At 37.6% G+C, this 27,348-nt stretch overlaps 1 protein-coding gene across 1 annotated transcript; it reads left to right on the top strand.

Moving 5' to 3' along the window:
* The first annotated feature begins 9,499 nt into the window (after positions 1-9,499).
* On the top strand, positions 9,500-15,408 carry LOC143033892 (bublin coiled-coil protein). The gene is made up of 2 exons (XM_076199512.1): positions 9,500-9,718; positions 11,805-15,408. Exons 1-2 carry the CDS (start codon positions 9,607-9,609, stop codon positions 11,945-11,947), a joined length of 255 nt encoding a protein of 84 aa, XP_076055627.1. The 5' UTR covers positions 9,500-9,606; the 3' UTR covers positions 11,948-15,408.
* The last annotated feature ends 11,940 nt before the right edge of the window (positions 15,409-27,348 follow it).

The following is a 27,348-nucleotide window of genomic DNA, read 5'->3' as shown; positions in this document are numbered from 1 at the left end:
TAAAAAGTGACGAATATTCAAAATCTGGCAAGTCTGTATAATCTTGCTCATTTTCTGTTAGTTGCCTAGTTGGTAAATCATATTTACGTCCAATGCTAATTGTGGACTGAGTTATATCCTTAGCATAAGGAATTTCTGTAATACCAATGAGGGTACAATTTTTGTGTGGTCTCCTCAATAAAAATTTGTATGCTTCTTGAAACTGCTGGGCAGTGGGGGGGTTACTGAGGCCACCTTGTGACCTGACTGATGCAAAGAAGAGTGCTAAATGATCTTGACTGAATTTGTAAGTTACAAGATATGACAATGGGGCATTACAAGCACCAACAAGTTCAGTGAACAGCTTAATCACACTATCTATACTAACTACAAAGCCAACAAAACCTGTCCTCCTTGCTCCCACATACACAGGATCACCAGCATCATCTTTCAAATTTAAAAGAAACTGTTTGGCATTGCCTAGTATCTCTTCCATTCTGTCAAAATTCTCTCTATTCATGGGGGCTTTAAGCCCTTTTCCAAGAGGATTGCAACTGTTAAGAATGTCAAATGCACTATCTATATGTCTGATGAACTCCACAGTGGCTTCACATCCTTCAAACTGTGGCAGTTTCAGTTCTTCATTACAATACTGTAGTGAATCCGCAACACTGGCACTAAAAACCTGCTCTGCAAGGTTTACCTTCATCTTTTGTTTTCTCCACTGAATGTTTACACAATATAACATATCTCCGAGATTCTGCCTTGCCTTCTGTAACAAATCAAGTTCTTCAAGGTACTGCCATTTGACAGGACTTCCATCTCGAGTCCAAAGAAGACCTCTCTCCGTAAAAGAATTACGAAGTAGTTTCAGCATGTAACATAGATCAAATATTATATACACTTTCTGTGAAGAGTCTGCTGGATGAATGAAAGAGTGGTCTGTGTCTGTGACATTCATATTTACTCCCAAATGATGCATCATGGTGAAGTGGCATGATGGTCCACCACAAGTAAGTGCTACTACCTGTACACCAACATTATGCAGTCTGCACAAGCACTGGAGAATAAGATTTGCTTGTTCCTCTCCATTTAGTTTATCTAAAAGAAAGTACCCTAAGGGAGTTTTCCAAGTAGCATTCAAAGATACAGCCATCAAAACAAAAACATCTTTTGCCACAGGTGCAGTGTCATCAAAATAACCTTGTCCAATATCGACATAGCCATAATGACATCCATTCGTATACTCCACACGTCTACATATGGACATTTCATCTATCAGGACACCACACAAAGTTTCTTTCCCTACTTTTTTATCTTCCTTAGCATGAATTCTGAGAGCATAAAATGCAGATTTTGTGAAACCAGGATTCCCATGGCTGCCACTGTACCATGACCTTACTTGTCGTGGATGAGGCAAGGCTATATCAAATGCCTGTCTTACGTAGATGTAAGCCTTTTCAGAGAAGAAGTGGAGTGTCATAGCAAATGATCTTAGTTCTTGAGGGCACAACCCACTAATCCTCTGGGTACTCCGATTCAGAACTCTCTCTCGTATTTCCTTAGGCACTCCACTCAAAGTTGCTTCAAGCAAATCGGCACAATTTGAAGAAATTAGTCTTTTATCCTGTAAGAAGACTATAAGTGAACTTAAATTTGTGACTCTGCATAGGAGACGTCTTGAGTTTTGCTGTTCCAATTTTAGTTTCTTTTTACACAGTTGCAGTCGTTCAGTGATGTCATCCAGCTTATGTTTTAGAGCTGGTCTAGAATCCATGGTGGCATAATTGTGGTCACATGGGTCTTGAGAAACTTCTACAACTTTTAGCAATATTGATTTTTTCATAACACTTGAAGGAGGACCTGCAGGAAGTTGAGTGCTTGCTTTCTGTGCTGCATCCTCCGCAGCTTGAGCAACCCGTGTTTTTCGGCTAGTAGTGGTCTGGAATAAACAAGTCACAAATAATGAAATAACAAACAAAATGACTATGTCAATTCATGAAACCAGTCCTTTTAATATCCAGTTTAAACTTCAAAATCACATAGGTCAGTTCAATAAAAACTGAATACTGTATAGTCATATAAAAACTAAGAATATCTTTACTAAAACACAAGATTAGCATTTTAAATGCTTTTCTTCATATTATGAAAACTTGTTCTTCTACTTTATATTTAGCAATAATGATTTATACAGAACTACACTCAACCAGAAGTGTCTAAAAAGTATGGTAAGGGCCTAAGATCTTTCTTTATCAACTACATCTGTGTTTCCTCCACCTTTAAACACAGAGTTGACAACCAGCAACTGCTTTCCTCCTATTATCTTCAGTCATTGACAGAATATCTGTGTCTTGCTGCATTGCTTCTGACCCAGGGCAGTGGGCAGGAGAGATAACCCCTCATCCATGAGAAGCTAAGATGAGAGGGAAGAAAGGGTGGTGGATGGGAGTGGAATGGTTCGGGATGACATGCCTGGGAATTGGACTTTGGCTACCTCCCTGATAAGGGTAAAAAGCCCTTGGTATATGGATGGATGGAATGGTAATAATAATAATGATGATAATAATAAAAATTATAACAATAAAATAATAACAGCAACAAATTTTGCCTAGCACATCACTGACGGGAAAGCTGTAGCCCAATGCAGCTGGCAACAGTCCTAAGGTCATCCATAGGTATCTCTCAAATGAAATGTTGTTCAAGTGTGTGACTCTCTCATCAAGCTTATGAGTGGAACAGTCACCAGCTGCTAACTCTTCTGAGAAAAGGTGGAAGGAATACAACTGAAATTGATATAGAGATCTTGGGGCTAGTCTGAGGACCAAGGGTCAGATCCTCAGGACTCCACCTCCATATGATGAGGGTGTTGACAGATTTTGAAGACAAGTGGTAGGGATACACATTTCTCTCATAGAACCACCACTTACAGGTTCCCATCATTAGTCCCATCAAATCCAATTTCGAGTTGACAGATACCTTCTGTAGGTGCTTAGGAAAGTTAAAAATTGTAGGTACTGCATGAAGTTTCAGTCGAACAGTCTGACCCGTTCTATCAAAACAGTCTTCGGTGAAGTGCTCGGAACAAATCTTTGAGTTCTTTGTAGGTTTCCAGTTCTCCCACTTGACCGATATCAGCCATTTCCGCAGCCTTTTGGGGTCATCACAAGGAAACCTAAGTAGTAACACAAGAGAAAATATTACAAATATATACAAAGTACCTGTTTTATTAGTACTTATTATCAATTAGCACATTTACTGTAACTGTGGAAACATTTAAATTACAAGATAATATTAAAGAATTCCAACTATACCATTCATCAACCTGTCTATGAAACTCTAAAAAACTGCAAGACACCAACTGAAGTACATGTAGGATATAATGGATTTGAGATGACCTGATCTTGTTCTCCACAAAGAGGTGTAATTAATCAATCAATAGAAGTGTAATGCCATGGACAAATCCTAAACTTGTCAAGGAATTGTCTGCATCTCCCTGCTGCCCATTTTCAAAACCTGTCAACCACCTCACCTCCATCTACAGGTGCAACCCTGAGGGGCTGACACTCTGTCCCTGGATTGGCCCAAGATCTCTATCAACTTTTATTGTACATCTTCCATCTTTTCACATATGCTGAATTGACGACACCTATGAAGATTATCCAGATATGCATTGTAATTCCCAAATTCATCCCCCCACATCTAAGTCTCAAGTTTTCAATTTGGACAGGAATAAAGAAGTCAAGAGATATACAATGTCTTGCCATATAAGTGAAAAAATATATATATAATAATAATAAATGAATAAACTAAACACATTCACTGCACACAATAAGCACATCTAAGAATCGTATCCATTATGGCAGTAATTTTTGTGCTTAATTTTTTGTATTCCTTTGATATTTATTTCCTTTAAATAACTACTGATAGTATATGGCTATATATGTGGTGATGTTACATTTAATTATATAAATACATTCCTAATATGTTACATCAATAGCAAAAGTCACACAATTAGCCATGCCACTGAATACATTCCAATTAACCATGACATCTATTAGTTGGGAAAAAGAAAATGATACATATCAGTATTAATGTTTGTCATTTACTTGTATCTTCAAACATAAAATATTAAATCATACTCTTGTTATGAAATATCAAATAAAAAATAATTACATATTAATATTTATGCATGACAAATGGTGTCATTTTTTGGCACATGCAATTCTTTTTATTTCTTTTATCCTTATTGCATTATATTGTATAATTGGTTATATAGTCACTTTTAGATGACCTATGTCCTTCAGGTAACTGGCAACAGCCCCTGAAGTAAATAGGATGGGAATGACTGCAAGACTTTGAATAAATGAATTATCATTATGGATTTTCAACATGAGGTTGGGCAACAAGAACTTGAAACTAGATTCACATACTGGTAAGGAAATCCTACCCCTCCCCCAACTATTCACCAAGTAATTTTCAAGTTGATATTGCAGCTGTGGCCAGGTTTCTTGAAACCATGGACTTCTTAAAAAAAGAAAAGAAAACCAGGGCATGTTGATTTTACATTTAGTATTTTTTTACGATTCAAGATCTCAAATTCAGAAAATACCAGCAATATTGCAACTGAACTTAGTGTTCATGTAATACATGAAACACTAAATTTCTAAAAACATTGCAACAAATGTGATATTAAAGCATTTTAGATACGTAATGAGGCCTATAAACACAAGCAAATATTGCATCACTTATTATGATTATGATCGTCGTGTGTGGATGTTCGAACGTTTGACTTTGAGGTGTAAGACTTATTAATCAAGTTATGTCATCTTAAAGTCAATTTAATCTTTTTTTTTACTCAAAATACCCTGACAAATCCCTACTCCCGAGAATTGGAATATTCAAACAACTCAGACTAAATCTTGAATCCGTATTTTGTAAATTGCTAAGGAGCTCAACTACCTGTGAAATGTAATTCCTTTTTCACGATTTGCACGATTATCACGATTCGCACAATTCACTGCAGCACACGGTGACATCTTGTAGTGTTCTTACTTCATCTCAGAAATGCTGACAAGAAATTACAACGTAATACATTAGATTTTTGTGAAAGATACATTAAAAATAGCGCTCTTGTTGTCTTTGGATAGAAACAAGATGGCTGCTGGGGGAGTTCCGGTGGCTTCCACTGCAGAAAACGATGGGGACCCCTCCTTCATATATCTTTTGAAGACGAAGATGACCATCTTTAATCTCATTCTATTAATATTATAATCTTTTCATTGTATTATATATTACTTTTTATTTATCAAGAATGGCTGTGTAATGAAAAGGGTTAATGTATACAGCTACAATTTAGTTTTTTACATTGTGTTTGAAGCCAGACTTGTGCGAACTTTGAAATTTATCATGATCTTCCTTCAATTTACATATTAAGGTAATAGTACGAAATCTAACATGTAATTTATATTATATTTGCTGTCATGTGCAAATATGCATATACACCTTTATATAAGTGTTAATGCTGTGCATATGCCACGAATTACTCTATAGTTGAGTCTATGAGACTCTATGGTCTAATTGCTAGTGTATTTCAGTGATGCACATTTTAAATAAAAAATGTATGGAAACTGGTTTATTTTTGCTTTACTACATAATACTCTGCTCGTTCACAATTCAAACTACACCGAGAATATGTTACCGTATATTAGCTTTTTCATTATTCAAACTATACTTACTTAAGGGGACCCCCCGCCCAAAATCTTTTTTTCTGAAGGATCTTGCTGATTTTTTCTGTGTGATATCTAGGTCTGAGAAAACCTTCACAGCATGAGTTTTATTCAGATCTGACGAGTAGTTTTTTATTTTTTAATAAAAAACCTAAAAAATACCATATTTTTGGGCTTCTTTCAAATCCTATCTCCTCTTACAATTTTTATTCGATGTCTTTCATTTTACAGCAAAAGAATCTTCTACATATATAAAAAAACAAAATAGAAAGCTTTTTTTAATATCTTTGTTTAACGCCGAGGAAAAAAAAATATAAAAAAATTATCGAAAAAAACGCAAAATTTTGACTTTGACACGTTATTAAAAAAGATTTATTTAACATATGCAAAAAAACTCTCTATTTCATTTTTTGTCATTTATCTAGCTATTAATAGAGACCTCATATGCAAAAATCGGTTGAAAATTGAGGGAGGAGATAGACTTTGAGTGTCAAAAACTTAAGTTTTTCAGAAATGAGTGTTAAAGTTTTTTTTTTCCTTAGTTTGACTAAATTTTACATTGGACCTCCTAAGACCCATTGAAAACAGGTTCCATTGTATTTTCATGATGATTTTGCATCTTTCAAGTAACTCAGGCACTTTGTACCCTCCTACAGTGTAGGATATTATTCACTCAAAGTGAGGGTCTCATAAGCCACCACCTCACTCTTTGTCGCAAAGTTTGAGTTCTTGGTCTAGAATGACACAGCAAGGTAGTCTGATTGCTGGGATTCAGCTCTCTTTCTTTTCTTGGGTTTCCTTTCTGGTGTTGGAACAGGCTCTTGCTGCATCAGGGACATCACTGTGAGGTTTGAGACTCTAAACCCAAGGTGTTGCAACAAGGAGGCATCCTTGTAGCCACTTGTTAGCAAACAGTTGTTTGCGTAGAGACAACTTGTCTGATATAGGTGTAGAGGACAGAGGATCAGGTGCTGAGGATGTGGATGTAGATGGATGGGAGAGAGCTGCTGGAGGGAGTACTAGTGGTGGTGGCGGAGGTGGTGATAACAAAGTTGATGCTTGGGTTCTTTCTTTCTCCCCTTGAGTTGCTAATGTAGACGTTCTTATCTTCTGCAAGTGTGCCTTTTGTGTGTGCATGGCTAATATCTTCAAATATCTCTTCACTGACAAATAGATGCGAATTTCACACGGCAAATTAGTGAATGTGGCAAGCTAACGTGTACATGTCCTTTACTTTGTAAGGCTCAGGCCACTGCCAGTCGTGCAGGCTGAACTTCCTCACACCACATACTCACGTGCATGCCGGACGTAAGAGAAAACTTTATGAGTGCATCAAACGCAAAAAAAAAAAAAAAAAAAAAAAAATAGAGTAAAATATGGTCAAAACGTATGTAAACAATGGTCGTGCGCAGCATGTGGCTGCCGGGGGGAGGGAGGGTAGGCCCTTTAAACCCTTTAAAAATGGCGGTACGATAAAAAACACTTTACCAGCATCTAGAGCAAGATCCCTACTATGTATTTATGCAATAAAAAAAAAATCGAATTTTTCTTAAATCTGGGGGCGGGGGGTCCCCTTAAGCATATTACGCAGACCAGTCGAGGAGACGACTCTTCGCTGCGCTCACAGGGTAAACTTAAACTATAGCTTGTGGCTCTGGCGGAGTGGCTGACGGGTCAAATCTAAGTTTGAAGTCTCTCCAGTGACAGTCCAAGCGGTTTTTAAAAGATCTAACAGTCCCTGCCTCGACAACCTCAGACGGTAGTCCGTTCCATATCCTGGCTACTCGATGGTAGAAGCTATTATGATGAGCACCATACATCCCATCATTAGGACGATGTCGGAATAGTTGTTTACTATGTAGTCGACTTGGTCTGACAGTGGGCCTGAAGGAAGCTGGGAGGATTTCTCTCTGGTATATATTAAAGTGCTTCCACATCTCGATCATGTCCCCACGTAATCGCCTGTATTTTGGTGTTGGCAGGTCGAGATGCTTCAGTCGATCAGAATATGTCATCTCTCCAAAACCATCTACCAAACTAGTTGCTCTTTGTTGGACTTGTTCGATTTTTGTTTCAAGGCTCCTATACCTAGGTGACCATGCAGATTGTGCATATTCCAGGTGGGTTCTTACAAATGTTGTATACAGGGGCTTGAACATACTTGGGCTGAGATAGGAAAAGACTCTGCGTATAAGGCCTAACATCGAGTTAGCCAATTTTATCTTCCCATGAATATGCTCTTCAAATTTTAATGTAGAATCTACTGTAATGCCAAGGTCCCTTTCGCTTTCCACATGTTCAAGTTCTTGTCCATAAATAGTGTACCGGTGTGCATACATAATATTTTCAAATGCTCCCAGAGTGATAACCTTGCATTTGTTGGGATTAAAGCTTAACAACCAATCACTTGACCAATCCTGTATTTTATTCAGATCTTGTTGCAGTATGTAGGAGTCCTCCCGACTGGTGATTTGTCTGGTAATCTTTGTGTCATCAGCGAACATGTATATGTTGGAGTCAATGGTCTCAGGCAGGTCATTGATGTATATGATAAAAAGTGTGGGCCCGAGGACACTCCCCTGGGGGATTCCGCTGAGGACCGGAGCTCTTGAGGACCTCTCCCCATTGACCACAACAGTCTGGTACCTTCCAATAAGGAAGCTCTCCAACCACGAATATAGCTTATCCCTTATTCCATAGCTCTCCAGTTTAGCCAGGAGTCGACGATGTGGAACGGAGTCAAATGCCTTAGCATAGTCCAAATAGATAGCATCCAACACTCCTCCCCCGGTCATAATCTCAGAACAATTGTCAAAATAATGCAGCAATTGTAATACTGTTGAACGTCCATGTATAAATCCATATTGCTTAGGGGAGATGGCACTGATATCTGTAAGGTGGTTCATGATTGCCTCCCGAATAAAGAACTCTAGATTCTTACACAAAATTGAAGTTAGGCTTATTAACCTGTGAAATGTTATTCTAACTTTTCTTCTATCTGGTTCGTCTTTGTTTACACAGTTGAATACTACACACTTGGGTACTGTTTATATAAATGAAAAACAACTTCGGTAACCAGGAAGTTAATAACAAATTATGAGCAAAACACAAAGAGGCATCAATCAATACTGTACCAGTGTCACATTGGTACAGTATTGATACGCTTGTGCAATGTTGACCACATTGAATGTGGTCAACATTGTACAAGCGGAACTTGAATGTGGTCAACATTGTACAAGCGGAACTTGAATGTGGTCAACATTGTACAAGCGGAACTTGAATGTGGTCCCAGTTCCTAACAGTCTGGGGGCATATTAATTTGATAGATTGGAGGTCTTGAGTACTCACTATCCACTCGTTTAGCATTGCAGTTTTTCTTGTTTTTATTTGGAGCTCAACTGCACCACTTTATTTATATTTTGAAAGGATGGAGTGTGGGGCAGGATTCAAACATAAAAACACCAACCTCGATAAGTCAGCAAATATTACCGTTTAAGCGATGTGCCCCGGAGTGAAGAGGTTCTATTGGTATGCTGTAAAAAAAAAAAAAAAAAAAAAAAAAAAATGGGTTGTGGATTTGGCAAAATATTGCAGATTGTTTTCAAGATATGATGGTTCGTATGATAAAGGCAGTGTTCATTGTGCCAGTTCATTTACACATTATGTATTTGATCAGTAAATAAATAAATGCTTTCATTAACAACAAAATCATATATAATTACAACCAATTTGACCACACAAATACAGATATGATATGCAAATAATGTATTCTTAATGTCAACTCTTTGCAGACGACAAATCATATGACTAAAGGATAAACAGAGATAAAAAACTAATTCGGGGAAGCTTGCCAAACTCATATGTGTCAATAGGGATTTTAACAAAATAGTGTGAAAAGACTATGCGGAAGGACGAAAAAATGGCCGAGAAAAATGGTCCGTTAGACAAGGAACATGAGGAAGGAGGGGATCCCGTGAATGATGAGGAGATGGAAGATGAAGAATGTGAGGAAGGTAAGTGATATAAAGTTTTCGTATATAACCTAACTAGATTATGAATATATTTTTCAGAGGTTAAGGTCACTCACCATTTTCATATATCATTAATGTATGGGTAGTATGTGTATTGATTTACATCGCATTGGTCAAACTCCTTCATATGTTTACAATAAGTTATAACAGAAATTTTGGGTATTAAAATTTGCAATATTGAAAAAATGAAAAATCAATGGGTTTACTAGATTATATACTGACGTAATCTTAAGTATTATCATTATGATTATGGAGAAATATTTTGCATTTATACAGTTATACCTCCAGTGAACGTGATTATACAAAGGAATGATCCTTTGAATTTAATCTTTATTATTTTATATTTCACTTTTTGTTATGAAGCACATTTTAATGGGTCTCACTAATTGCCGAACAAAACCGATAAAAGCCGAACATACCAACAAAACCCAAACAAGGAGGGTTTTTGCTCAAATGCACACTTCTATATATATATGGTTGCATTATTTGAACTATTTTCTTTAAAATGTGTAATTTTTACCAAATGTTTAAACACACTACTGATTAAAATGCGGTCTCACTAATTGCCGTACAAACCAAACAAAACCGATAAAAGCCAAACAAACCAACAAAACCCAAACAAGGATGTTTTTTGCTCAAATGAACACATCTATATATATATATATGGTTGCATTATTTGAACTATTTTCTTTAAAATGTGTGATTTCCATGTAATATGATCAAAGAGAAGTTACGTTTTTATCCTCTGCAAAATTACCGAACACAGCTACGATTCGACCCAGCCCGCCGTCTATGATCACTGGTGGTATGGATCAAACTACACTTTTAAGTTTCTTACTATTGTGATATTAGTGTAATAGACTGCATATAGTTGAATTATTTCAACTATTTTCTTTAAAATGTGTTACGTCATACTGCAGAGGCTAAAACATAACTTCTCTTTGGTCAAATTACATGAAAATCACACATTTTAAAGAAAATAGTTGAAATAATTCAACTATATGCAGTCTATTACACTAATAACACAACAGTAAGAAACTTAAAAGAGTGTAGTTTGATCCATACCACCAGTGATCATAGACGGCGGGCTGGACGAATCGTAGCTGTGTTCGGTAATTTTGCAGAGGATAAAAACGTAACTTCTCTTTGATCATATTACATGGAAATCACACATTTTAAAGAAAATAGTTCAAATAATGCAACCATATATATATAGAAGTGTGCATTTGAGCAAAAACCGTCCTTGTTTGGGTTTTGTTGGTTTGTTCGGCTTTTATCGGTTTTGTTCGGTTTGTTCGGCAATTAGTGAGACCGCATTTTAATCAATAGTGTGTTTAAACATTTGGTAATATCCTGGTATGTTACCCATAACTATATACGTTGTTGTGGATATCAGGTTTTATGACCAGAAACCAGGTGCAATGGATTGTAATTTTTTTTTTATTTCTTAGTGATTTTTTTCACAATTTTTTATTTCTTTATTATATTTCTGTCACAATAGCTACATCAAAATCTATTATGTGATCTGGATTCTTATTACATTTCTTTTATTCAGCTGAATAGGGATCAACAATAGGCACTTGCACGTGGTGATCCTGCAGTGAAAATTATCCCCCTACCATACATTTTCACAACTTGTCAGTACCCTCACCTTTATTTCGAGGCTGACACTTGGTCCCAGGACTGAGCCCAAGATATCTGTGAACTGTATTTCCCCCATCTTTACATATGAAGAGCTGACAACCAATATTTGTTTCCCTCCTACTGTTATAAGTCCAGTAACATGGAAATAGTCCTACATCAATACAGCATGGACAGCAGTCTCATATTTCTTTCTTCCCAGAGAGATCTGTGGAATGGCTCAAGGATTGTTGTTAAGTGGGTTTGGGTGTCCAGGCAATGAAACTTAGACAAAAATTATTATTATTATGGGCAGAACATTCTTTGGTAGTAACCAATGTTGCCATTCTCCTCCTTCTACATAAGTTTATGTATGTATTTTTCTGAAGCTAGATGGTATTAAGTGGTGTATAGACATGTAACATTTTTTTCTACTCTTTCATTTCAGACATGATTGCTCTGAATGCACAACTTGATGCACTCAGTTCAGCTTTGGATTCACTGGAGCAGAAAAATGATTTTATCAATGACCAACTGAGACAGATATTAGAAGAAAATAAGCAAGCAAGAGAAGAAGTTAAGGAACAGTGATGCTTTCTGCAAACATTTGCCTCTGCTCATTTGAATGTAGAAGTGAAAACTTGCATGATTTTAATGAAGATTTTCCTAGTTGTTTGATACACTATTTTATAGATTTATTTTTAATGTATCATGTGTTGCAGCTAGCTTAGTGTGGAATAGGCTGGTCACCATGGGTAATTTATGTATAACAAATAGTTCAAAATGATCCATTCCAAATTTATGTTCAAGTTTACTCTCTGTCAGTGTCCATTAAGCTGCTTTCAGTGACAGAGGATGTTCTGTAGCTGGATAGAAATTCATCACCAGTCTTAGGAGCTAGATATATGGCCAGACTTGGCAATGTATGAAGAAAGAGAAAAAGTATATAACCTTACAAGAGCAGACCATGTAGTCATTACAGGACACCATGTAGACCAACAATGAGTACCTGTTTGTGGTGATCCTGCAAGATGGTCAATCTCTTTATATGAAAAGGTAGAGAAAATACAGTTAAGTTGATAAAGATGATGGTTATGGTCTATTACCCTCTTGGGGCTGCACCTTCAGATGGACATAAGGATGTTGACTTGTTTAAAAAATGGGTATCAAGGAGATGATTCTCTGATGTCCATTCTGCTGGACCGCCACTTGCAGGTATCTATCATTTGTCCTAGATATGTAGAATGTATATGACTACTTAAAACTAGAGGTTATGATATCTGTATCAGTAGAACTATATCTCATAGGATATTTCATAATTGCTTTACTATTTGAAGTATTGTTTCATAGGGTTATCCTCCTTTTTTGTATTTTTCTAGCCTGTGTGAATTAATGTGAAGCATTGATGCCTTGAATGCAGGAGGATTTGATCTCTGGAGAGTGCTTGGTTATTCATCTTGTACTTCCATGATTTCTGATCCTTTCTCAGCAATAGCAAACATCAGGTGTTATAACCAAATGTCTAGCACCTAATAAGTATGGTCAACCAGTTTACACTTATTTTGGATGTCATTCACAATCACATGAGCCATTCCAACATTCTCAACACTCTACTTGCACTCTGCACAATACATACAACCATACCAAGCCAGATTAAGCCACTGTGGTGAGGTACAGAGGCTGTATTGTCTTTCCAGAGGATAGAATGGTGGTCTTCTAGTGGACCTCCAAGTGTAATCACTCATTTTCACACTTCAGTATACTTCCTGCAAAGTCTTAAGGCATGGTTTAACCTGCCACTCCATTTACATGGGGAAAAAGGTGATTTGTGTATATGTGATGTGATATGGTTTAATGTCATAAACTCCCCCCTATCGGAAGGCTAGGATGGTGCCCCTCACAGAGGACTTTGTAGCGTGGAATTCAATGAACCATGCCCTTGGTTCACAATATAATTTTTTTCCACACATATATGTAATTTTGTGTATATTCTTTGAAACTGAATGTGTATCCAGATTGACTGAACTGAAAAAATTACATAAGAGAACATGTATATACTTTCCGATTACTTAATCAAGTATTCTATTAGGCTTGCTTTTATATTTCCATAGCTACACAAAAAGTACCGGTAATACTACCAGAATATTGATGAAATGGGAAGTACCTTTGAATATTAGGCCATGATTTTATAGCACCCGTATATATATATATGTAGACTTTGTCTCATTTTATTTGTGAATGAATTGTGGTGAAGGCATGAAACTGGTCTTTATTTCTTTTTGTCCATCCATTTTGTTTGGACATGTCCTACTGAGCTTCCATGTTTTACTAGTGATTGTGATATGAACATCCCAGTTGTCTCCCTTTTTCACAATACATAATTGGATACAACCTTATCAAACAGATTAAGTGTTTATAGTGAAGTGAACATTTTAGATAGAACTTGTAGTCTGCTCTTTCAAAATTTGATGTGATCTTTTTTGTATATTTCCTTCCTACTGTATGTGAAAAATATGATAGCTGAATAGAGAATGCCACTGATGTGAAGAATGGGCCACGTATTCAAGTGTATTTTTGATTTCATTTGATTTTATTACATGATCTGGTTATATTTAAGTCAGTGACAGGGCATGAAACTTGTACAGAAAAAAAAAGTAAAATGCTTTGCAATACCAAGACCTGAGTGATGGATTTATATGATATTTTGATTTGATTTGTGGGGTGCAGTTAAAAGAATTCAATCATGCCACTCTTGGTCTTTGTTCATTACTGTTTTCAACCATCTAAGGAGTGAAGGTTTCTTCCAGGCCAATAAAATTATCTGGCAACAGCCAGAATAACTAATGCTAAAGTGTGACAATACTGGAACAGATTAAGTGAGATACCATAAATGCCAATGTATAAGTTGATATTCTAAGCCTAAAATCAACTCTCTAATACCAGGAGTCAACTTGTACAATGCATATAAAATGTGAATTGAGGGCTAAACATGTGACTTCCTCTTGAAACTCATTTGCTAAGTCTATTTAACAGAATTTATAACAATATCAATGACTTAAATTGTAGGGAGGGTTTAGGCTGGTTTACTCTGCAAGTTAGAACTCGCTTCCAGTAGTAGAAAACAGTTTTGCATTGGCATACCAGTGGGACCACCAATACCAAGCAGCCAGCTGTTGAAATATAGGTTCCTTATACAAGTGCTCTCTTACTACCACCATCAGCAGTGAGGAACTACTATACAGATTTTGACAGTTCCATATAGATTGTCACTTACATCAGACATTATAGGGGATGAAATAACTACCATAACAATAATTGCTGATATTTTTACATCACACCTGTAGATACCTGTTAAATTACTGAATATTCATGAGATAATGTACTTTTTTTCTTTCCATACAATAGGGCTGGGAAATTGGTGCTGTCTTATTTCTAGGGGTCATCTTATCTGGCAAATATAGGCTTAAACTTGAATTACACCTCAGAATTTTAGGGGTCAACTTATGCACCAGATTGACTTACATGGCAACATATATGGTACTTAACTGTTCAAGATGTTGAGGTTTCTCATAGCAGAATGGAATTCTCTGGTGGTGATTCTACAACAGGATAATCTTCTTTATGTAAATAAAACAAGTCAGGTTCTTGAAATACATCCTTGAACCATGATTTATATTTGAATATATTTCAGGTACATGATAAGTCCCTGTGACACAACAGGTTCTCAACACAGAATCCTAAATAAAGGAACAGTAGGTATGAAGACTGTAAATGGGTTAAAAATAGATATGCACACATGCTGAGCACAAAATAGCAAACAAATGAGATAAATAGATCTACTCTACACACATCACTTATACATAATACATATGCTCATACACACATAACTGAAGAGACACTTGAATGATTATATAATTGCATAAACTTGAACCAGTCTTATTTCAAATTCCCTGTTCTTGAAAACTTAGATGGGTACCCAAGTTTACCCTTGCCCATAGTAATATGTAAATAAATGCAAAATGTAAATATGGAAATAAATGTATGAACATAAATGTGCAGTAACTTCATATACCAAATAATTAATTTTAACAGCTCCCCAATGTGAGAAGCCTAGTCATTGGGGGCATTGAACATGCTAGCTGAGGTCCTTCACTAGTCCATATTCCTGTGCTTGTATTGCAACCAATGTTCACACCAGCCTTGATTCTCTTTCTTTAAGGCCACACTTGTGTGACATGAGAATAGATAGCCTTACTGAGGGAGGTTACTAGGTACTGATAAATGACCTGTGTCTCTCCTTCTCTTGATGAACCATTTATTCAATTTCTATCAATCCCAAAACTTCCCCTCTCTCTTTTCCTGAAGTAGTGCTTAGTGGTGATGGATCAGGACTTATTCAATCTCCCCCAGCTGATGTGGATCCCTTTCAGTTTTTTCCTAATTACTCATGAGGTGACTGACCTCTGCCTTTAAATTGGTGGAGTATGCCTTGTGACAGGTGCCACTGGCAAGGACTTCCAAGGCTTGCTAGTAAGCAAATGTGCATGGGGAAGGCAGGTTGGATGATTAAATTATTTTTATAATTTCCAATGCATTTGAAGGGTAGCTATTCCAGCCCCATTTTCTATGGGACAAGCAAAGAAGACAAATCAGGTCATCAGTTGTGAATCACATCCAAGGCACTTCAAGTGTATATACTGTAGTTACATTCTTGGATTTTCTAACTGTGCCATGACTACTTCATTTTCTGGTATTGCAGTGTACATTTGAATAGAAATAACTATATGAGGACAATTACAATATATATGATTTCAGGTCCCACCACAGCAATGAGGAGGCAGCAGCTCTTACTAATCTAAAGCATCCCTCTTGCATCCCCAACCCATTCTGCATTACATACAGAACAATGAGGTCTAACCCCAAATCCAGGAGCAATACATTATGACAACACAGCGGCAGTTACCCCATTTTCAGTACAATTTTTTTTTTAATCTGGCTGCCACCAGGCTTTTTTTCTTATTTATCTCTGACACCTTGTTTGTTGCAGAGATCATAACTTAACTTTATTTAGCTGTTCTGTATCAGATGGCACTTTATATCATTCTGGCTGCCATCAGACGATCTTATTTTTTCTTCATCACACTCCATCAGTAGTGAAGGATTTAGTGTTATTTACTGTACAGATCTCATCAAGATTTGTTGAAGGTTTTGTTTCTTTCTTTCTAAACTGAGCTCCAATCTCCTCCAAAGTTTTGCCCTTAGTTTCAGGTACAAACAGAAAGCAGAAGACAAACGAAAGGGCATTCATACCACCGTAGAAGAAATATGCACTGAAATCACCCAAAGCTTGCTGAAAAGAAAATAAAGATTGTCTATCATATTCATGATATACTTGATGCAATGGAACTTAAAAATTCTAAGAAATCCTTTTTTGACAGTAATCATGTTTCTTATATGCTGGATTAAGAAAAATATACACAACACTAAATCTAATGCACATAGAATTCTATTCATTTCAACAAACTTCATAAAACCTATGTATTGTATGTGAAAAAAATGAAGAAATGGAAAAATGAAATACAGTGAGTCCACGTTATACGGTACATATGCGTTCCTAAAAACCTTACTGCAAATTGAAATTACCGTATACCGAACCCAAGTTTTGACTTATGACAGGCGTACCTTCTCCCTGCTCTTTCCTCTTCAAAATATCTAATTTTACCTCCAAAACACAAGCGGATATGTATCTTTGAATTTTTCTTACCGTAGATAGAATCGAGGGTAGTAATTACCAAATACCGTAACTGTGAATTTACCGGGTAAAGAATTACTGTATAAGGAGGACTCATTGTACAGTATTCATCTTTAGCATGCTAATAATTCTTTAGATTTTCATTTCCTTTCTTGATTTAATTTTTATTTCATGATTTCATGGAGTGGATTTAGGAAAGGTAGGGGTTGCGTGGATCAGATTTTTGTGTTAAGACAGATATGTGAGACAACTTTAACAAAGAATAAGAATGTTTTTTGAGCCCTTATGGATTTGGAAAAGCCTTATGACAGGGTGGACAGGAAGGCACTCTGGTAGGTTTTGCAGACATGGGATCGGAGGGAAGCTGTTAAGGGCAGTCAAGAGAGTAGTAGGTCCTGTGTTAAATTTAGAAATAGAGTGAGTGGTTTGAGGTAGAGGTAGGACTGCATCAGGGATATGTCATGTCATCATGGCTATTCAATATGTACATAGATGGGGTGGTGCAGGAGATAAATGCAAGGGTAATGGGTAAGGGACTAGAGATGGTTAAAGAAAATGGAGAAAAGTGGGAGGTGAGCCAGTTGTTGTTTGCTGATGACACTGCACTTGTGGGAGGATTAAGGAAGTTAGTTGATGGAGCTTGGGAAGGTGTCTGAGAGGAAATAGTTGAAGGTAATTGTAGGTAAAAGTAAGGTGATGAGATGTACAAAGGTAGAGGATGTCAGCAATTTGGAATTAAGTATTAAAGGAGAAAGGCCGGAGGAAGTGGATAGCTTTAGGTACTTGGGGCCACATGTGGCAAGAAAGGGAGGGGTGGAAATGGAGGCAGATTGTAGATTGAGAGAAGTAAGTGTCTTGGGAGATTAAAAAGTGTAATGAGAAATAGACATTTGGGAATGGATGCTAAGAGGAGGTTGTATGAAAAGATGATTGTGACAACAACACGGTATGGGGCAGAGATATGGAACTTAAGAGAGGAAGTGTTTAAATGTGTTTGAGATGAAATGTCTGAGAGGTATGGAAAGGGTTACAAAGTTGGATAGAGTGAGAAATGAGGAGGAGAGTAGGGGTGGAAAAAGAGATGGGAGGTAGAGTTGATGAAAGAGTGAGGGGATGGTTTAGAAACTTGGATAGAATGAATGAAGAAAGATTAGTAAAAGAAGTGTGGATGGCAGAGGTGGATAGAATGAACATGAGGGGGTGACCGAGGATGAGATGGATGGAAGGGGGAAAGGGGTGTTGAGCTAGAGGAGGATGTCTGTTGAAGAAAGAAGGGAGAAGGTAGATGATAGAAGTGGAGAATGGCTTTGTAAGGATGATACTGTCATGCATGAAGGGGAGTGAGTGGGGGTTAAAGGGGTGTTAGGAAGTGGTTATGTGAGAATGATATTTTGAGACGGCCCAAAGGCATTTCTCCTCATCTTCAATGTTTCTGCATGAGGGGACAGAGGTGTGTGTGTGGGGGGAGGGGGGGAGGTCAATGATTAAATGAATCGGCATTCCTGTGGATGTGCTGTGTCTTGCTGCATTACTTCTGACCCAGAACAATGAGTGAAATGCAGGGATGACCCATCCTCCAGGAGGAGCCAAGATGAGAGGGAGGGAGGGGTGGTAGGTGGGGGTGGAATGATTGGGGATTAAATGGATGGGAGTGGAATTATGCCTTTTGACTTCAGCTACCTCCCTTGTAAGAAGGAAAAAGACCTTGGTATATGTATGTATGTAACAAGCTTCATAAAACCTATGTTTGAAAAAAAAAAAAAAAATGGAAAAGTGAAATATAGCATTCATCTATAGCATACTAATAATTCTTTAGGTTTTCATTTCATTGTGAAGGACCAATGATGGGTACCTGCAAGTGATGAACATATAAGATCATATCAGAGAAAATAATATCCATGCCACCCATCTTCATAACCTGTCAACACCTGACTCAGGTCAGGTTAAACTGGGGTGGCTGCTTCAAACAGGGGGATGGCAAGTGGTTGTGTTTCAGTGATCAGTGCCAAAGAGGTACAATACATAATAGAATTGTAGCCTTAGAGAGGACTGTTGAGGGTCTTAAAGAGGAGAATTGAGTTCTTTGCTTGAAGGCTCAAAACATGGATGAAAAACCATGTTTCGAACCTGGGTGGAAAACAGTGAGAAACAAAACACAGTGAGATGGCAAAAAGCACTCACCAGGCCCACTTGAATTCAGAAACTCTTTTTAAGCTCTCATGGGTCTACAAGAAGAAATGAAGAAGATGCAAGAGAAGAAAGGGCAGGGCAGTTGCTAGATCCCTGCCCACAGGTAAGATTTTGGTTGTAGGGGATAGCCAGGTGAGGTATTTAGAAAGGGCCTTCTGCAACAAAGATAGAAAGCATAGGTCCCAGGTGTGTTTCCCTGGGGCAGTGATAGGTGATGTTAGAGACAGGATAGAAAAGTGTATAGTTGGGGAAGGTGTGAAACCCATAGTTTGCTTGAGTGCGGGGGGGAATGACACAGGTAAATTAGGGAGAATTGTTAGTGTGGTACTGGGATGTACTAGATAAGGCTAGGAATAAGGGAGGGGTTCCTGTTTTATGAGGAATCCTTCCAAAGTGTAGAGTTGGAGGCACATGGCATTCCAGGGCTATTGTAATGAATTGCAGGCTGACAAAACATTGTAAGGCTAATGGATGGACATTCGTGAATAACTAGGGTCACTTTTATGGTAAGGATCATCTATATACAAGGGACGGGGTACACCTGTCACCTAAAGGATTTCAGCTCCTTGCTGAATCCCTTGGGTGAGAAGTAGGCATCCTGCTTTTTTTTCAGGTGGATTATGTGGGAGTCAGGGGGGAAGTATTAGAATATAAGTTAGGCAATAGAAACAGCTCAGAGAGGGACTATGAAAAGAATCGCCAAATCAGGTGGAAGGAGGATAAACTAAAAGTTTACTATACAAACAGCAGAAGCGTAATAAGTAAAATTTATTTACTGTGAGGTAAAGCATACATAGAGAGTTTTGATGATATAGCTATTACTGAATCCTGGATAAATATGGCTGATAGACATTTCCTTCCAGAAATCGAGATAATCGAAGGATATATATATATATTTTTTTCACGTGGACAGGGTTGGCAGGAGTGGGGGAGGAGTAGCACTTTTTGTTAGAAATACAAGAAATTGTATTATAAACAATTCACTAAAGGTATGGAATCTATTTGGGTGGAGATTATAGGCAAGAATAAGAAACTTATTATTGGCGTCCTATATAGACCTAACCTCAGCATTGAGCAGACTGATCCCCTGATTCATGAAATTCGCAGGTAGTCCCAGTACAAAAACATTGTCATGGGAGATTTCAATTATAGAAACATGGACTGCGAAATTTTAGTCGGAGATCAGGAATTGCAAAATTTTATAGATGTGGTGTAGGATCATTTCCTAAAACAAATAATTACCGAGCCTACGAGGGGAGAGAATACTCTGGACTTTTAACTAATAATGAGCACCTAACAACAAACATAAAAGTGGGGGATAGCCTACGCTCTAGCGATCATCAAGAAATAAGATTTGATATTATTTGGGAAGAATTAAATAGTACGAATAACGTTCTAGCTTCAGGAGAGCCAATTTTGATGAGATGAGAATGTATCTAAGAATTTGATCACGAGACCGACCCAGGAGGCTGTGACGGGGTCAGATACACGGTCAGTCTGGACGTCATTAGCGCGGTCAGGAGTCGGGTCACGGAGAGTAATATGCATACCTTGAATCAAGTCACAAGCGCGAGGCCAACAGCCCGGTCAGCTCATTGGATTAAATGTACAGTAACCTAACAACTCTAATTCTAAACGCACAAAATAAATTTATTCCCCTCAAGTCAATACGGAAGAATAGTAATACTCCCAAATGGATGGCGGACAGGCTGAAATGTGAGATCGAAATGAGAAGATGATTTTACGTATATATGTATATATATATATATATATATATATATATATATATATATATATATAAAAACCCGACGGGGAAACACGCATTAGATCCGAATATAACGATCTGGCTAGACTGGTTAAAAAGAACACGCACACAGCGTGTAACTATGAAATTAAGGTTGCCAGACAAGCTAGATCCAACCCAAAGGGCATCTTTCATCTCTAGAGAACAAAAAATAAGGAAAGGATAGGCCTAATTAAAAACGACGATTTTTTTATTATTATAGAATCGGAGGGAAAAAATGAGCGAGGTGTTTAACAAATATTTTCTCTCGGTGTTTAGTAAGGAGAGATTAGATAAGGTACCTGACTGCGATCCGATTTTCAGAGGGGATGAAGAAAGTAGACTATCAAATATAGTAGGGTAGAAGTAGTCAAACAGAATGAAAGACTTAAAACTACAAAATCCCAGGGTCAAGCCGACATTTTCCCGAGAGTGCTTAAGGTGTAAATTTGAAATCTGCCACCAGTCAAGAGAAGTATTTAAAGAGTCGGTAGACCCTAGTTTTGTGCCTATTGCTTGGGGGGCAGGCAAACGTTTTTTCTTTAAGAAAATTGAGCTAAATCGTCTACATGCAACTACAAGCCAATCAGTTTGACATCAGTTTTGGTAAAATGCTTGACTCAAGAGACATAATTTGATTGGTGACTCACAGCATGGTTTCTGCAAGGGTAAGTCATGTGTGACTAATCTTCTTTTTACACTAAAGTATATAAGGCATTAGATAACAATAATAGTTACGATGTTATTTACCTTGACTTTAGCAAAGCGTTCGACAAGGTGCCCCACCAGAGACTACTAAATAAATTCAAAGCCCATGACATAGGAGGAAAAGGGTTAGAATGGATTAGAGCTTGGATCAGTGACAGAATATAACGGATCACCATAAATGGAGTAAAATCCAAATGGGGGAGTGTTTCTAGTGGAGTTCCCCTGGGCTCGGTTTTGGGTCCCTTTTTGTTCATTATGTACATAAACGACTTGGACAGGATTAATAGTGATGTTAGTAAGTTTGCGGACGACACTAAAATAGGAAGTCTAATAAGGTCAGGAGACGACGCCGAGATTCTGCAGGATGATCTTAACAAATTGTTCACATGGTCGGTGAAATGGCAAATGGACTTCAATATCTCAAAGTGCAGCGTGTTAAACGTAGGGCTACACAACCCTGAAAACAGATATCGCTTAGATAAGACGTTTTTAAAGAAAACTGAGTGCGAGAGAGTTCTAGTGAGTCTTGACCTTAAATTCAGGAAACAGTGCATTAGCGCCAGGAATAAAGCTAACAGATAATTAGGTTTCATCGCTATAACGTTACGAATAGACGCGCAGAGGTAATTATCAAACTCTATCTAACGTTAGTTAGACCCATCCTTGACTGTGCGGTACAGTTTTGGTCTCCGCCTTATAGAATGGACATCAATTCACCAGAATCAGTACAGAGGAGAAAGACCAAAATGATACATAGGCTCAGAAATTTACTTTACGAAGAGAAGTTTAGGAACTTTAACTTACACTCTTGAAAGACGCAGAGTACGTGGTGATCTAATAGAGGTGTTCAAGTGAATCAAAGGCTTTAACAAGGGTGATACAAACAAGGTCGTTATATTAAAACAACAGGACAGGACTCGCAGTAATGGATTTAAACTGGACAAATTTCGATTTAAGAAGGAAATAGGAAAGAATTTGTTTACTAGTAGGGTGGTCAACGAATGGAATAGAATTACAGATTGACTTCTCATTAACGGACACCGCATTACCGGATATCAGATGCAACGGACAAAATTCGCTGGTCCGGTCAGAAATCCGCTGGTCCGGTCCGACAGTCTAAATATCACGGGTAGGGTGAATGCGTCCGTTAGTTCGGCGTTTGTCTGCTGAGTGGCTGATGGCGTGATGGCGAGCACTTTGTTTTGTTTACCAGTTAACAAAATCGTGATCGGTGTGGACGTTTATTAGCTGTGTTTGCGGTGTTTTCGCTGTGTTTTCGGTGTTTTTGGTGCTGTTGTTTAGTGCTGTGCAATCACTATGGAGGAGACCGCTGAAGCTGTTCTTGCTGGCAACGAGCAGGAGGGAGCAAGTGGCAGTGAGGAGGAAGAGGAGGTAGTGGCGGTTAAACCCAAGATGTCGGAGGTGCGCCAGGCTATTGACACGCTCATAACTTAAGTTGATCTCTCTACTAACGGTGACGTTCAGGCTTATTATAAACATTTGCGCACTTTAAGAGAATTATTGATTCGTGAACAGTATCAGAAAGGGAAACATTAATATGTGTGTACGTATACTATGATTTTATAGAACTTAAGAGGTGATCTCCCTCCCACCCAATACACACACACACAAAAACCACTCAAAATCAACGGATTATTCACATCAACGGACACCGTTACCCCCCTTTTAGTCCGTTAATGAGAGGTCAATCTGTAGTAATCATGTAGTCAGCGCTGAAACTATCGGTTGTTTTAAGAAACGGTTAGACAACTTTATGGATGGGTATGGCAGGTGGTAATGGACATGGAACTGCCTAATGTAAACCTTATGGTATCTAGCAGTCTCCATTCTTATGTTCTTAGATGCAGCCCTGAGGGACTAATATTTCTTTCAGATTTGGCTGAAGATCTCTCTATATCAACTTCATCTGCATTTCCTTTGCTGTTTCACATAAGGAGAATTGACAACTAGTGACTACTCCCCACCTATTACTATACACCATCAACACAGAAACTGTCCCACCCTGATATATTAAAGACAACGGTGACTGAAGAGCATTGCCATTCACTTACGGGCTGCATATTTCCAGTCAATAATACTTGAAACAGTAATTGTTACAACTATTACTGTAAATTGTGGCGTACAAGTCGAGTTTTCAAGCCTAGAACAATCTTTCCATTGCTAGGGGTCGACTTATTCGGCGGGCACACCATCAAGTTGCATATAAGTGGGACAGCACTCCTAACAATCACTGTTGACCTTCTACCGGCAGGCTACCACAAATATATTCCACTTAAACTTGTGTTTGGTGAACATATTTGGTATACTAACATAGAAAAGATAAAATTATAAAATATCAATGCTACAGCACACCTCATGTGCAACAGCTGACTCACAGGAGGGGAGCTGTGTGTGTAAGGCCACAGCATTACCAATAGATTATTCATGTATGAGTTCTGAGCTCTCATCTCTCTCGATCACAAGTCCAACACGTGATCTAAGACCCAAGGTAAAACGAATACTATAAAGTAAGTCAGAGGGGGGGGGGTGAGGGAGAGCCAGAAAACCTCTCCACTGCGCAGGTAGATGATGACGTCAACGGAAATATCGAAACCAGGGTTCCGCGGGTCGAGAGCTGTCAGTCACTCACACACCAGTGTGTGGAGCGAAGCTCCATCTTCTGATTAAAGGGGTAGCTAAGGCAGACAAATAACATATAGAAATGCCAACAGTTTGTATAGTGCAGAAGTGCAATGCCGTTAGACTGAAAGGTGATAAAAATATACATTTCTTTTCACTACCCAAAGATAAAGAACTTAGAAAGAAATGGATTGAATTATGTGGCACACACAATACTCGGTCATCTGGATATGTATGCAGCCGTTATTTTGAAAGTAACTATTTATTAGCAACATTTCCTGAAATTTTCATTCAATTGCAAATAAACAGACTAAAGAATCCGGTTAAAACATAACTGAGCTTGGTGGAGATAAAGGTCTACATATAAAATCCACGCTTGAGGAGATATGGAAACCCACGCAAATCCAAAATGTAATATAATAAAAAAACATATGATGCTTTTGTGTGTCATTACTACTGGGTTTATATTCAGCTAGTTTGTGTATATCAACAGCATATCTTCCTCATCTACTTGAGGAGATATGGAAACCCACGCAAATCCAAAATGTAATATAATAAAAAAAAACATATGATGCTTTTATGTGTCATTACTACTGGGTTTATATTCAGCTAGTTGGTGTATATCAACAGTATAATATCTTCCTCATCTACTTGAGGAGATATGGAAACCCACGCAAGTCCAAAATGTAATATAATAATAATAATAATAAAAAAAAAAAAAAAACATATGATGCTTTTATGTGTCATTACTACTGGGTTTATATTCAGCTAGTTGGTGTATATCAGCAGTATAATATCTTCCTCATCTACTTGAGGAGATATGGAAACCCACGCAAATCCAAAATGTAATATAATAAAAAAAAACATATGATGCTTTTATGTGTCATTACTACTGGGTTTATATTCAGCTAGTTGGTGTATATCAACAGTATAATATCTTCCTCATCTACCTGATCAACATATAAATTGACATGTCATCCCATCTAATAACTCGTCATATTAACATAATCCACCTAATGTGAAAGCATGGAATTTTTTTTTATAACTTTTCTGGAGGTCATATCTCAGATACTGATAATTTGAGGATAAGAAAGCGATACTGAGTAATTTCAGTATTATTTGAACATCATAGTGTAATTTTAGTTTACCATACATACAGATGGTTTTCTTTAAAGTTTATATTTTCTTCCGCCTCTCACTCTCTCCCCCTCTGGATTTCCTATGACGTCACGGTGGAGGTGCGCGGAGGGGGGGGGGTTGCTCAACGTACCTTATTGTATTCGTTTTACCTTGCTAAGACCATGGTGAATCACACTAAGTGTAAACACTGCCAGGAACGCCGTTTAACTCAAGTAGTAGCCTACCGTAGGTCTTGATGTCGACTTGCACGCCAGGTCGACTTGTACGTCACATTTTACGGTAAATATCTTTGATTACCAGCACACAATATACACGACAGATATGAGAAACGATTATGAAGTAATGTTTATCATGTAACAATAGTTTAAAATAATGACATAAATGTACTAAAATATAGATGCAACTCCATTTGATAATCAATATTTTACCTTTAGGGCATCGAAGGTGACAGTGACAACAAATGATGAACCCCAGTTGATAATTGCTCCAATACTCACTGCCCATTCCTTTACATTTGGAGGGTTTAGCTCACCTGAAAACATTGTGGCCTTTCATAAATTTGATAAAGAAAAATAAGACTATCTCATAATTCAGGACTTTTACCTCTGAATGACAGTTTGCAGAGGTTAATCTCATGTACTGAATGGTACTTTTTCATAATATTAATGAATTTAGAGGCATCGACAATCATCCATGAGGAACTAGAATAAAAGGGAAACAAACGAGTGATGGTTTGGGGTGGGATAGGTGCATGCGTTGGATAGCTACTTCGCTTACACTAGGGAAGAACCCTTTTGATATATATATAGAATAGAATATACATATACCCATCCTGGTACTTACTCTGAATTAACCAAGGGGTGCCCCCAAAACCAATGGAGAAACTAGCAACAAAGACGGTGATGGTGAGGATTGGCAACCATTTCAGTGTTGCCACCAATTCACTATTATTGCTATCGAGATATGAGAAGATGCCAAGGCCCACTGTAACAGTATTTGCAATGATGTCATTATTCATGAAACACTTCTACTAATGATACATGTAACAATGCAAAATAACAACAATGATAATGAAAAATGATAACAACAACAATAATAACTATAATAAGAATAACATCAATAACATCAATAAGAATAATAATAGTAACACAATACTAACAAATCTGTAAGTTATCAAATTCATAACCTAATACATGTATGATATAGGCTACATTACTGTCACATGATCAACTAATAATTCACTGAATATGAACAATGATTCTGAAGTGACCTGTTTTCACAAACACTTTTGTCATATTTTCGTACATAGCTCTCACTTGTTGATTTACTGGACATGACCCAGGGTGCTCAGGCTTCAAATGTTAGCCTGGCAGACTGAGCAATGTAATACCATGGTTACTGTTACAGTCCTTCCATCCCCCTTTTCTCTTCCAGATAAGGATGACTAGTCCTTTATCAGTCAGAGGGAATGGTGACAAATTGCAGACAGCACTGCAACTCTGTGCTGACGTTGCGGACGCCAGTTGCCTTTCATCCCCTAACTTACAGACATTCACACCTCACTCAGTGAGGGCGGAGTCTTGTCTATTGGTGGATTGGCAGAGGAACTTGAGGCACTGATTAATTATTATTGTTATTTTACTTGTTATTATTATTACTATTGTTATCATTATCATTATGGCAGGGTTACCAAAACCCTCTCCCGTTTTGAATAAACAGTTCTCTTAATGCATACTTAGTGATAAACTCATACATCCAGATGCGGAGAGTAGCAGGAAT

This window comes from Oratosquilla oratoria, chromosome 16 (assembly GCF_046742065.1).
Source record: "Oratosquilla oratoria isolate Oo_2021 chromosome 16, ASM4674206v1, whole genome shotgun sequence".
Lineage (NCBI taxonomy): Eukaryota > Metazoa > Arthropoda > Malacostraca > Stomatopoda > Squillidae > Oratosquilla > Oratosquilla oratoria.
Note: the sequence above shows the minus strand (reverse complement) of the source record. Positions and strands in the feature narration are given on the sequence as shown.

Excerpts from the sequence above, each read along its gene's own strand:
- LOC143033892 (XM_076199512.1), top strand. The coding sequence starts at position 9,607 with ATGCGGAAGGACGAAAAAATGGCCGAGAAAAATGGTCCGTTAGACAAG. Across the intron at positions 9,719-11,804 it reads AGATGAAGAATGTGAGGAAG|ACATGATTGCTCTGAATGCA; the intron begins GTAAGTGATATA and ends CTTTCATTTCAG.